At 43.3% G+C, this 13,062-nt stretch overlaps 1 protein-coding gene across 4 annotated transcripts in view; it reads right to left on the bottom strand.

The window, feature by feature from the left end:
• Positions 1-216: 216 nt before the first annotated feature.
• Positions 217-13,062, bottom strand: part of ece2b (endothelin converting enzyme 2b) — a 29,344-nt gene continuing 16,498 nt past the window's right edge. For 3 of the 4 annotated variants that reach the window (XM_015006880.2, XM_088011537.1, XM_088011538.1), the window contains 11 exons: positions 10,920-11,062; positions 10,185-10,299; positions 8,697-8,807; positions 8,522-8,620; positions 8,316-8,393; positions 8,090-8,193; positions 7,273-7,383; positions 7,101-7,168; positions 4,549-4,739; positions 4,338-4,433; positions 217-3,247 (listed from right to left, as the gene is read on the bottom strand). In XM_015006880.2, coding sequence (XP_014862366.2) covers positions 3,071-3,247; positions 4,338-4,433; positions 4,549-4,739; positions 7,101-7,168; positions 7,273-7,383; positions 8,090-8,193; positions 8,316-8,393; positions 8,522-8,620; positions 8,697-8,807; positions 10,185-10,299; positions 10,920-11,062 — 1,293 coding nt within the window. In that variant the 3' untranslated portion in view covers positions 217-3,070. Of the gene's footprint in view, positions 3,248-4,337; positions 4,434-4,548; positions 4,740-6,389; positions 6,451-7,100; positions 7,169-7,272; positions 7,384-8,089; positions 8,194-8,315; positions 8,394-8,521; positions 8,621-8,696; positions 8,808-10,184; positions 10,300-10,919; positions 11,063-13,062 lie in introns of those variants that run through there. The other variant, XM_088011539.1, reaches the window with a different exon arrangement.

The following is a 13,062-nucleotide window of genomic DNA, read 5'->3' as shown; positions in this document are numbered from 1 at the left end:
TGTTCTGTTTTTACTCAATGTTTCTGGTTTCTTTGGAGGCTGAGAAAGATCATCACTAGCAGTTATAGTTCATGAAACATAATCAATATTTAATATTTTCATGTATAATTAGAAGTTGGCTTGGATTCAAACAACCAGCAAGCAAAAGGCAATGTTTGGGTGTTTTGTTACAGTTAAAATTAACATTTATTTAAAAAAAACAAAAAACATCTGAAATCAGTTTTTAATTTTATTAAAGGGACGCTGAAATGAAGCATTTTTACTTCACTTTATTGATGTTGGAGGGTCTCTGTGGGATGCTGTGTGTTTAAAGACAGAAAAGAAAAGTGATTTATTGTGTTTGAGAGAAAACATCTGCTGCCCCCTTCAGGCCAGACAGATTACAACAAGCAGCGTTATACTACATCAGTTTTGTCTCTGACAGATAATTACACACACTGTTCCTGTAAGGACCATTGTAGACTCCAAAAACCGATCTAAATATGAGCGTATGAACAGTCCCAGTGAATGGGTGAAGAAAAGGTTTCAAACACAAGTAGGTCCTCACAAACACAAATTTAGGAATATGGACATACATTCTGTTGCGTTTAAATTTCTCTGGGAACCCTTTGAATCTGGAGCAACCCCAGACCCCTGAACTAAACCTGACCCTGACTGAAAGCCCTTTAACTCAAAGAAGTGGGGATTGGATTCTAACTTCCCCCACTCTCCAAAGCGTCCCACATGCTGTACGATGAAGACAGGTCCTCACAAGGATGGATGAAGTGCGCGCGCACACACACACACACATCTTTGGCAGGAAGCAGCTTTCTTAAACAAACGAGATGCTGCACAGTAATGATGTAATCAGGAAGTGATGGAATGTGATGGTATTATAGCATCGACTAAGTCGTCTGGTTATATTTTCAAAGCAAAAGTTCCTGAACCAATCATTGGTGGTACTTTGTTCACTGAACGCCTCACACATCTTGAGTAGTCGGTACATAAATATTTCACGTTAAACCCAACTCTTCTGCCTTACAAAAACTTTAGATGGTAACCACTTTCCTACAGTGTTAGTTTCCAAATGTCTCTCAATCCCACCCACTCTTCCCTTGAGGATGCCAAGCAAGTTCTCACAATGCCTTCAGATCGAGTTGCATAACACCTGTTGTAATGAATTTGGTGCAACTCTTTAGCAGTCTTCATCCAATTCATAGACCCAGACTAGATGGTGAATGAAAATCCCGACAAAGCTGCAATTGGTGGCTCTCAAGTACCACCATCCTGCAACTTTTGGATGCAGCCATGCTCCAACACACTTGAATCAACACTCTTGAGTCAAATGTCCAGTCTTTTATGAAACGTACAGATATGCCATCTATCCATCATCATCTACTTATCCGAGTTGGGTTACGTGGGACAACAGGGCCAGGAGTGAACCCCAGACATCCTTTTCCCAGCAACATATTTTAAGTCATACTGGGGAAGGCATTTGTAGGGTATACAAGATACACAGTCCTTTTGGTGAGTTCTAGGTCTTCTGAGGGGTAACCTTCCAGTGGGACAGAACCAGAAAACCTCTGAAGAGAGGCACTGAGGTGGTATCTTGATCAGATTCCCAAACCATCACAACTCACTCCTTTTGATGTGGAGAAGTAATGACTCTAGTTTGAGCACCCCACCCCCAAATAAAGGTGCTCCACACCTCTTTAAAGCAGAATACATCCACCCTATAAGAGGACACTAATTCTGTATCCATGTCTCATGACCATAGGTGAGGCTCGGACTGCAAATGAACTGGATGACATGCCAGGAAGGTAATTCGGCCTCATGATTCAGGTGTATTGGAGCACCTTTGGATGCATCCAAAGGTTGCAGGACAGTGGCACTCGAGGACTGGCATTGCAGACCCCTTGTGGAGAACTTGCTTCTCCCTTAAAGATCATGGTGAAAGAGTCTTGGGGATGTAGGCTGTCGAGTGCTGGGCATAGCAGCACTGTGAGTGCCTTTCCAAATTGGCTGTAATCCAGCCATATTCTAATAGACCATGGAGTCTATCTTGGTCCTCATTCGGTGTGAAATTGATCCCCAGTAATGCCTCAGCCTCCCCAAAGGTTACATCTTTCAGAGACTAAGTTTCATCTGTAAAATATAATTTCTTTACCGAAGTTCCCATGCTTGATACCTGCAGCCGTTTTTGTCTAAGCCACACTCTCTGGGTCTCATTTAACATTTCAACACTTTATTTTGGACTTTGAAGGCAACATTCTGGATCATGGCACATTGTTCCTCACAGCTGAAGAAATAAAAGTCACTAACCTCTGGGTTTAACATGGATTCTAGGTAGAGTGGACTATAAAGGACTCAACTGTGAAACTGGCACAAATAAAATGGTGATTAATTCCACTTGGATTCAAGGTGACAGACAGACAAAAGAAATTAAATATTTTAAAATGGGGAACAACAACAATGAAAAGAAAGGCAAAACTCACACTTATGATTAAAGCCAAAAGACTAATGCCAATTACTTTCCGTTCAATTGGCCATCAGTGGGATTAATGAAAACAATACATAGATCTTTAAACATTAAAGCGATCTGGTGTATAATAAAACCTCAGACTGTACAGATTGATCATTTAAATCCTCTGATTTCTTACAAATGTACTCATCCACCTCCCGACATCCAGCCAATCAAACGACAGCTTCCTCACACAGAGTGAAGTCATGGGCCAGTTTGGTATGAGGTCATCACAGTGATAGACGAAGATACAGAGATCTCTCATACAAAATACAACCACAAATACCCATTAATATTAACGGTGATAAAGCAAACATCAGCAACACTGCCCCCCTTCCAGCGGCTTCATCGCCATCGGTCCGTCACGTCTCTGAAGTCCAGCGACGCCGTTCGGTTTCCAGACAGGAAGTCAGTCTGATCGTCGCCGAGTAACTGATGAACTAAAGATTACACATGGGCCGCGAACGCAACACGGGGTCGTGCAGAATCTAAGACACTAAAACAGCGGCCAACCTGGAGATTGACCTGATTAACCTCTCCGTATCACCACCACCGGTCCTCTTCGCTCCTCTACCAGACCTCGCAGGGCTTCCCGGTGTTCATGGGCGTGCCCTTTGGACAGTTGAAGTGGCGGCTGAAGTCCGGAGAGTTGGCCAGAGTGCCGATGACTCTGTATTTGGGGGGGCTGTGAGGGTCAGTCACCAAGCCCTCGTGAGCGCTCTCTGGTGTTCGAACCGAGCACCACACCTGAAAGACACAGTGTTGGAGATGGTTCATAGGTCAGGACAATATATCCAACCTCAGATGACCAGCATAACTTGTAACTTGCACTTGTTTTCTGTTTGACTTTCTAACCTCTCACACTGTTCTTAGTTGACGTTGCCAACTTGGGACTAACTTCATCCTGAACCACCAGGGAAAAACTCCAGAATCCTGTTTGTGGACTTCATTTTGCTTTTTAACATGTCCTCCACCAGATGCTCGCAGTACCTGACTCCACCAGGCTGGGAGCATCTGCTCCTGCATAAGAACCATCAGGATACTCCTGGGGTCTGTTCTCTCCTCACTCTCTCTCTGATTGGATCTCAGCAGACCCATCTGTGAAACTCTTAAAGTTGGCAGATGACACCTCCATCAGTCGGTGATGAGTGCAGACTAAAGGTGGATCGTCTTGTCTACTGTAGATCACTTCCCATTGTCGCTAGGATCTGACCCTGAGATCCAGCAGAGACTAGACTTTCTACAGCAACTCAAGAATTCAAATCTTCGACAGAGGCTGCCGGTCGTCTCCTCCATAGTCATTATTCATTATTGTTCATCCATCACTGTGTGGTTTGGATTGTCCACAAAAATCATCCAGACTGCAGAGAACAGTCAGATCTGGAGAGAGGATCATCTGGACTGACCTTACCACAATCCAGAACTTGAACTGGTCTAGTGTCAGGAAAAGGGCAGCTAGCATCACTGCAGACCCCACACATGTTGGACACAAACTGTGTAGTCTTTTACCTTTAAGGCAGTGCTGCAGAGACTGCAGCAGTCTCTGCAGTTTATACTTGTCTCTTAACATTAAGAGACAACTATAACCAAAGTCAAATTGCTTGTTTACATCCACAAACTTGACAAATAAATCTGATTCTTATTTTATTGATGTTTCTGAATCTCTCTGAATCTCCCAACACAGAATTTCAATCAAATTAAGGACTGGACAACTGTGACTCCTTTCATTTTCAGTCAGTCATTCTGTTGTAGGTTTTTTGCCGAGTATCAATACCTGCATAACTTAATTTTACTGGAAAGATAAGCAAATTTTTACTGTGTTTTGGAAGAAACTCACCTGAGCAAATCCTAGAAAGAAGAGCTGGTCGTTGGTTAGGTTGACGGCAGGGAGTCTCTTTTCTTCTCCATTTTTCTGGATCCATGATCGGTATGCCTTAAGAAAAATCAACATCAGCTTAGAGATGAAGTCAAATACAAGCATGGACATTAATAAGAAAACTCAGCGGTTTGAGGTGCTTGTAGTAGGTACATCTTGTGCGCATACTAACATGATAAGCTGCTTTCAGTCCGCCGTTGTCAGCAATGTTTTCTCCTAGCGTCTGTTTTCCGTTGATTGGCTCTCCGTTGACGGTGTAGTGGTTGTACTGTTCCACCATGCACTCTGTTCTCTGACGGAACGCCTCCACTGAGGAGTTCTGCCACCACGGCCTCAGGTTCCCCTCTTTATCATACTCCCGACCTGATGAACAAGAAGATGGTCTCAAATAGCCTGGTGTTGCATCAGAACTCTAAAACACAACATGCACTCTGAATCAATTTCAATCATTTCAGACTAAAACTCATTCTAAACTTCAGCATTGAGGGCTTGTTCTTCTTCCACAGGGCTCCATATTGGGACCATCCACGTTGCTGCCAATGGAGACACACCAAACTTGGCTACAACCAAAGGTATGACAGGGTCCAGGTGGCATGTTTGTCCTGTTCTAGTTCCAAACATCTCAGAATGAGGGTTTCCTCACATCTCTGAATTTCATATTATCCATCAATCTCCTCAGGGAACCAATAAGGACTGCATGAAGGGAGATCCAACAGCCATACCCTCTTCTTCCTCAGTTGAGGGTTTGGGATGTGGTCAGACTTTCATTGGCATCTGAATGACCCAATTCTGATCTTTTCATGAATCCAATAGTTCTCAAAGTGTCTGCAGTCTGAATGGTCATGTCAAATTCTATCCAACTTACGTTATTGATGTGAGACATGAGACAAAATTCTTCACCAGAAGAAACCAGATGCAGTAAATCCAGACACAATTTATAATTATAATAATTATGAACTTAAGAAAAAAATCTCAATGACACGCATCACATCCCAATCCCACCACTCCTGGTCCAACTCCACATCCAAACAGACTTCTCTCCAGAAGCTGAAGTCAATGCTCGACTAAAGGCCGTTGCCGTTAGCTGGCCTTTCTTTTTACCCAGTTTCCTTCATCTTGTTCTGATCTGTTGACCATGCTGTCGGCTCCCATTGCTGAATAACTTTAGAAATCCATCCATTGACAGTAGCGCCCATTATTACTGCCGTAAAAAAGCGCTGATGTGCGACATCTATGGTTGGTGGGTTGTGGGTTTGCTTTGGGGTCATGGACTCTTCACACAGAGGTCTGATTACGGCCGCATATAATTAGTCTGATTGACCAAGCAAAAACAAACAAATACAAAAATTGGTGCCAGGAAAAAATTGGAATTGAGCATCAAGACCTGCAGTATGGACATAACCATAGTGAAGAAGTTCTCTCTGATGATACCACAGCCTGAATTGCAGGTAAAGATATTTCTTTTCAACTACCATCAGACTGCTGAAGTGGAATATTGATCAACAAAATTGATGTGCAATTGCTTGATTATTTTGATGATGGCATTTGACAAAATACAATGTTTATGCATTAGTTTGTCAAATACATTATGTTTTTTATGAGGTTAATTTGAACTGTTGCTGAAATGTGCTATAAAAATAACTGGACCAGCACAGAAATGTGCACTATTCTATAGATCATAATGTTCTACAAGTCTGTCAATCATGTTCAAATATTCATTTCTAGAGGTTTTGGGTTTAATATTTGTGTTTTTCATGTTTTTATGTGAGCTTGTGCATTTCATCTGCACTGTCTGAAAGGGTGCCAAATCACTCGAATAGCAACTTCCTAACTTTGGCCACCAGATGGAGCTATTCGTCCTTTTTTTTTCCTAAATGTTTTTACTTGAACTCTACTTACATTATTAGGACAATATGCTCCAAGAAGCTTATCAGAATATTAGAAATTGATAATAATATTGCAGTTACAGTCCAATCATGTCACCCTCTGGTAGACTTCAAGCTGGTCACAAACCTGAGCTGAGATGGTTAAGAATTGCCTTTATTGAGATCTATCTGGATTCAATCAGCAGGGCCTGTAAAGATTAAAGGAGGCTGTTATTTTAACATGTTAAAGCTTTTCATTTTCCACCTCGGCCCAACTGTTCCCTCCAACTGAAAGGCAAAATCCAAGCTGCCTTTTCTATCCAAAGTTTTGGAGAAAGAGGTTTTTAATAGACTCCTAAAAGTTTTTAAAAATTCGTGACATGTATGAGGAGTTTCGTTTTTAATCTCAGCCCTTTTAAGACTTTTTAACAAACATTCTTATAACTGAAATCTCAAGGGATTCTGACATTTTAGTGCTTTTGCAATATGTTCTGGTTAAAACATATTGCTATTAAAAGGTACAACTCTTTCCTGTGTGGGTCAGACCTCACAGGCAGGAGCCTCTCTGTTAATCTAAGGGCTTGTTCTTCTTCCACAGGGCTCCATATTGGGATCATCCCAATATGGCTGCCAATGGAGACGCACTGAACTTGGCTAGAACCCAACCAGACATTAACCGGCTACAGTGAGATCTGACAATGGAGAACGGACTAAAGCGTGTTTTGGTATCGTACCATGGATGCCCTTTTTCCTCAGTCACCTCTTTTTAGAGCAATAAAGTGAAAGGACAATGTTTGTGGAATATTTCTAAGACATACAGGGGTTCAGAGAAGCCCTCACATCAAGTAGGTGCCCTTACCCTGATCATCAAAGGCATGCGTAAGTTCGTGACCCATCACAACCCCAATGCCGCCAAAGTTCAAAGCTCTGAAAAACAAAAACATTTCATTCAGTTTAAAATATTTCGACAACAACCAGAACAGAACATGAACTAAAATTCTGAAGACGGGTGGATGTGGAGGTAAACGGACTTGGGGTGGTCGTGGGCGTAGAAAGGAGCTTGCAAGATCCCGGCAGGGAAGACGATGCCGTTCTTAGTGGGCATGTAATAGGCGTTAACTGTAGGAGGAGTCATGCTCCACCTGCAGGAGGAGAGGAGGGCAAACTGGAGTTAATAATCTGTCTGGTTTCAAACATTCTTCACTTCTGCAGAAGCAACAGTGTGCTGCTGTGTTTAAGTCCAGTTCTTGACCAAAACATCAGGAGATGGGTTTACAGACCTTACAGATTTTCTACAGAGAGGCAATGCCTTTTGATTTTCTTGGCTCAACTAAAGTCAGACCCTGATATGATCAGAGAACAAAGGCTCATTTCTCTGAAATGAGACCGGTTTCACATCAGCACAATGCTTTGTTACCTAGAAACCCAAGAACAGGGTTGTGGTGACCCATGAGATGAACTGAAACTGTGACTCTTCACATCGCGTACATATTCTCAGTCCAGTTCCCGCTCCCATTCCTGGCTGGTTGTGTTTGCAGCCGTTTGTTATGACAGATTTAATGCATATCAGTAAACAGTCATCTCCACTTAAAGACTACAGATACAAATAAGAATTAAATCAGGTTTTGCATAAAATGTTTTTTTTGTATTGTTCCTACTTTGCTGTTGAACTGGAGTCAGTCTCCGAATAAGTTAAACAATCTGCTGGGAAAAGACTCAGCCTACACAAAGCGTGCTCAGGTTTTATCAAGTTGCTTCATGATTTTCGGCCGGTGAAGCTACATGGTTGGGTGAAACTGGGTGAAAGGAGGATCTGAAAATGTTCTGTGAGGTGCGCTTCTGGGTTACTGGTCTTTGTTGGGAGTCTTCCTCAGCTGGTCGGCCATCACTCGGGCTGAGAAGTTGTAGAAGTTCAACATGTTCTGGAAGAAGCTATCGTCCGACACCTCATACTGAAACGGAGCCAAGATGAAGTAATGACACATCTCCAACAGCAGGGGGCAGAGGAGGTCCACTTTAACATCTGAACCAGAACATGAGTGAGCCATGTTCTGTCCCGACAGCCGTCACTCACCCCGTCGTAAACGTCGTCCAGCTCTTTGGGATCCAGGATGAACTCTGGGAAACCGATCATGTCGTAGATCGCGTCTGCCTGCGAAGAGACACAGATGCCACCAGTACCTTCAGGACATCATGTCTCCATGACGACAACTCATCAGGCAGGCGTCATCAAGGACATGTCTGAATGTTGTTGGTAATCCTAAGACTTGACCCACGTACCTTGTCTTTAGCAGCTTGTCGCGTCTCATCGTCCATCCAACTGAGACGGTCGAGAGAGTATTTAAACGCAGAGCGGATCTCGTTGATCATCTCCTCCGCCTGACGGGAAGAGAGCTGAAGTTAACCAGGTGGGACCTCCTGGACCAACCAAGGCTAAGGCAACACAGGGACTTACAATCTCTTTGCTGTGCTTGTCAAACGTTGCCTTGACGAAGAGAGCGCCAAGAGCGAAGCCCAGAGTGTCGTCGGTGTTCCCGATGCAGGTCTGCCAGCGTGGGGTGCAGGACTGCAAAAAGATGACCAGTTACAACCGGCTGGAGCCAACAGAGGCCGACCGCGACCAGCTGAAGCCGACCACGTCCGGGTGGAGGTGGTGCAGCAGTTACAGGCAGTGAGAGAGAAAGGTAGGGGCAGCTGAATGATGTTCAGCCAAACCAGAGGTGAGGCCAAGCCTGCCAGCCTCTAAGAGCCATTGGCATGCAGCAATGAAAGAAGAATCCAGTGTCCAAAACCAGTTTCAACAAAAACATTTTTCACTTTGAACCACAAATGTAAAAACCCAAATTAGACAAGAATCAGAGTCCATTACAGAAGACTATCCCCACTGATGGACAGGAGAGGACAGAAGAGACCATTAAACCAGGGTGAGCGCAGCCAACTTGGTGAGTTATATCGGTGGTTCAGGTGATGACAACCCACAGCCCTCAGTGGAGGGCAGCTGGTCTCGGTTTGTTTCTCGAAGAGGTTTCACCTCCATCCAAAGCGCTTCTATATCAGGAAGAGACGAGTTAGTCGAGTGACTTCAAAAACCCAATTAGTGTAAGGGTCTGAACAGCCCAATCCAAGACCAAAACTGAAGAAGGTTTCATGATGAGAACCATCTTCAGGAAGACCAGTTGCCTTCCATGGAAGCTTCAGTGATTCCCAATCATCCAGAGGAAGATGATCCTCAGGGCCTGAGAAAAACGGCTTCAAGAGACATCGGGTTCAGCTGCAGCAGAAATGTAGGCCAGTGACTGTTAAGACCAACAGCAGACAGGAAGAAAGAGGAAAAGGTCATGTGGACTGGTTCTCACAGGCTAATGAGGTAAAAGTGACCGTTTCAATTTAGGAACATTACTTAATCCAAGGCAGAAACGTCCACCTTCAATAAGCAACTGAAGCCCAGGGGAAGGAATGTGTGCTGAACAGTTCCAATGTTAGATGAAGCACTGAACAAAGTACCAGCTCCACCGTTGGCAGATTAGAGGAAGTCTACCCACCACTGCTGAGGACTTTATTTTGATATTACCATCACAGTTTAAGAAGGTTGGAGCTAATTATTTACCACAGAATCAATAAACACCCTCTCAGACTTTCACACAACTTTCATCTCTGAAATTGAGTTTAACTCCTGATTTCCACCAAGAGCAGAGCTGAACCAGTGAGAACCAGTTACAACAGGAGAGAATCAAGTGTCCCCAGTTAATACAGAACAACTGAACCAGTTGGAACCATCAACACACACACAGGAAACCACTTTAAACCAGTTTGGTTTTTCCAGTTCAAAGCCCAGGGATAAGGATTACCAACCGTGGGGATTCCTACCTCCATCTGGAAGAGACAGGGCCGTCAGCAGGTGAACTGAGCTCAGGTGAGGCGGCGTTAGCGTTAGCAGACGTACCTTCTTGGTGCCATAGAGACTCTCCAGCAGTTTGTCCTGAGCGTTCTCGAAGCGCTGATCCAAGGTGGCGACGCCCTTCTGGACCAACGTCCACATCATGTAGTTGTTCAGCAGACTGGAGGCAGAAACAGGAGGGGGAAGGTCAGCGACTGAAACAGTGAGGGCCGCGACGCCATGAGGGCCGCAAAACACTGGAAAATAATCATTTTAATCATAAATTTAATCTGTTTTTCAATCATTATTATAAAATATAGTTTAAATAATTTATCAAAGATGGAGATATAAGTTAGTAAACCTGTACTGTCCCTCAAAGGGGAAATTTAGGAAACATTTTTTTATATTTCCATTGTTCTGATTGGCTGCCAAATTTATTAAGATGCTCCTCAACCTAGAAGTGGAAAACTAAAGTGTAGAGATTTTAAAAATGATGGGATTAATCTAAAAATATTACATATTTTCTTATCAAGACAAAATTAGTTCTGCTAAAGCTAAAGCGCTACATCAACACGGTACAACATGGTCTGATTCAACATCAGATTAATAAAGTCTTAATAAAGGTACAAAGCAGCATTTGTGCTAAATGGATGTAACGATCAAAACAGTTAAAAGTGAGAAGAAAAAACCAGCAGATTTAAATGTTTTGCACATATTTTGTCTGTGGATCAGAAGCTGTTGTGAGTGGACGTGTGTGGTCTGGTCAGGGGGCCGGGCCCTGCCAGGACCGGCAGCTGATACCTGCGGTCCGTCTTGTTGATGAGCTCGGACACCTGCTGCAGGTACTCTCTGGCGTACAGAACCACAGGCTCGGTGTCGTTCAGGTCCAGAGGAGCCAGGGAGAACGTCAGGAAGTCCAGCCAGTCCACAGCTGGAGCCAGCAGCTGCAAAACAGCAAGAGGCCACACTCAGCACTACGTTTCCCACGAGCCTCGGCTGCAGGGCGCCATGGAAACCAGACATGACGCTGATCCAGACGGCGCCCCCCGCAGGCAGAGACGGGCGTAAAAATAATCCCGCTGAGGCAGAACCTGAACGTTCAGAGAAACGCATGAGAAGGTTTTCTGCTGTTTCCCACCAGCAGGAGGCAGTAGAGCTGGACCCGACGTCAGACAGGGCAGCGGCCCAGGGCTGCAGGTTTTTGGGAGAGGTGGTCGCATAGACTTTTTAAAATTTTATTTATTTATTTTAATTGTTTACAGATGCATGTTTTGCAGTCAGGTGACTATTACTTTAACTGCAGTATGTTACTTATTTTAAAAAATGAGTTGTACATATTTGTGGAACCTGTCACCATCTGTGATAAAGTAAAAACCTCAGGAAGCCATGAAATACGAAGAAAATCCCATCTGGAGATTTTAACACCATTTTAAGACCAACACTCTGAACTGTGAAAAAATATCAAGGACATTGAACGCCAACACAGTTAGCAGTGAGAACATGAAGTTGATTAACAGCACTAAGCCCCGCCTCCTGGCTCTGATTGGCTGATTTTGGTGCTTTTCTTCAGATGGCAGCAGCTCAGGAAGGAGATCAAGCTTTTCACAGATCATTTGTCTCAAACTATCATAAAATTGTTTCAGTTTGAACAAATGTGTAAAAACATTATTATTATTTATTTATTTTTGACATATTTTGGGATTGCTATGAATGTAAGCAATATTCAAGCATTTGAAAATTATTAAGTTATAATAAATTTCTTTGGGAACAACATGGAGCTACAGGCTACAACAGGGTTCTCAAAGTGGGGGTCGGGATCTCTGGTGGGGTCGCAAAACAACAAGTGGAGGGTCGAAAATCAAATGTCTTAAATAATGACCAATAATATGCCTTCTAATAATTTTTTAAAATAAAAAAAATCACTTAAAAATACTGACAAATATCTACATTTACTTTTAAGTAAATAGAGGGAAATAACTATTTGCACTTTTTGTGGGTCAGATGCTGAAATGTGACGCAATTAATCTCCCATTCATCCGTTCAGACCTGCTGACGTAGAACATCATTTACATCAATGTTCTGTAATTTGAATTAATAAAATAAGTTATTTAGTGGCTCACATTCTTGTTAGAGGTCACATGACTTCTGATAGATAATCGATCGCAGTTGTTTTTTTCCTTGAGCTTCGTTGATGTTTAATCCCAATATTCTGGATTATTCTGATGCAGGAAGCAGATTAAGAATCAAATCTGATCAGAATCTGCAGGTGAAGCAGCAGCAGCACAGTCCAAAACAACCAAACCGACTCCAGCTTACGCAACAAGCTGTTATCTAACAGATACAGGCGCATAGCAACGGCTCATGGCAACAGTCGCCATGGTGACCCTGAAGCATCCGCAGGCCTGAAGGACAGAGGATGCGACGCGGCGCAGAGCTGAAAACTCTCTGCTCTCCCATCAGATTAGATTAAATCCTGCAGAGATCAGAGGGAACAAACACGACCTTTGACCCCAACCAGTGGTGGCTGACACATTGCTTTTCATGGAGACGATATCCGACCCGGATCAGAACTCAGTCTGTCACAAACACGAAAAAAACATTAACTGGTCTATTCTGACTTACAGCTGTTGGAAAAAAAACTAAATATAAACTGGATTATATCAGATCAGTTCCACTGCGGTCCAAACTGAAGCCACAGGAGGGCACTGGTAAATATTTATAGAAGGGGAAAGTTGAGTGGAAGGAAAAAGTGTGGTAGGAAAAGAAGCAACAGGGATAACCACAGCCTTGAGAAGATTATTAATCAAAATCCTTCAAGAGTCTGATGATTGTTCATAGAGAGCTGCATTCAGGCATATTCATAGAAAGATGAGTGGAAGGAAAAAGTCTGTTGCAGCCTTCAGCAGCAAAATTCATTCCAGAATCTGGTTGACCTTCAGCAGGA

The sequence above is a fragment of the Poecilia mexicana genome, unplaced genomic scaffold (genome assembly GCF_051168715.1).
Source record: "Poecilia mexicana isolate PSO_F unplaced genomic scaffold, ASM5116871v1 scaffold_13, whole genome shotgun sequence".
NCBI classification, from domain to species: Eukaryota; Metazoa; Chordata; class Actinopteri; order Cyprinodontiformes; family Poeciliidae; genus Poecilia; species Poecilia mexicana.
Note: the sequence above shows the minus strand (reverse complement) of the source record. Positions and strands in the feature narration are given on the sequence as shown.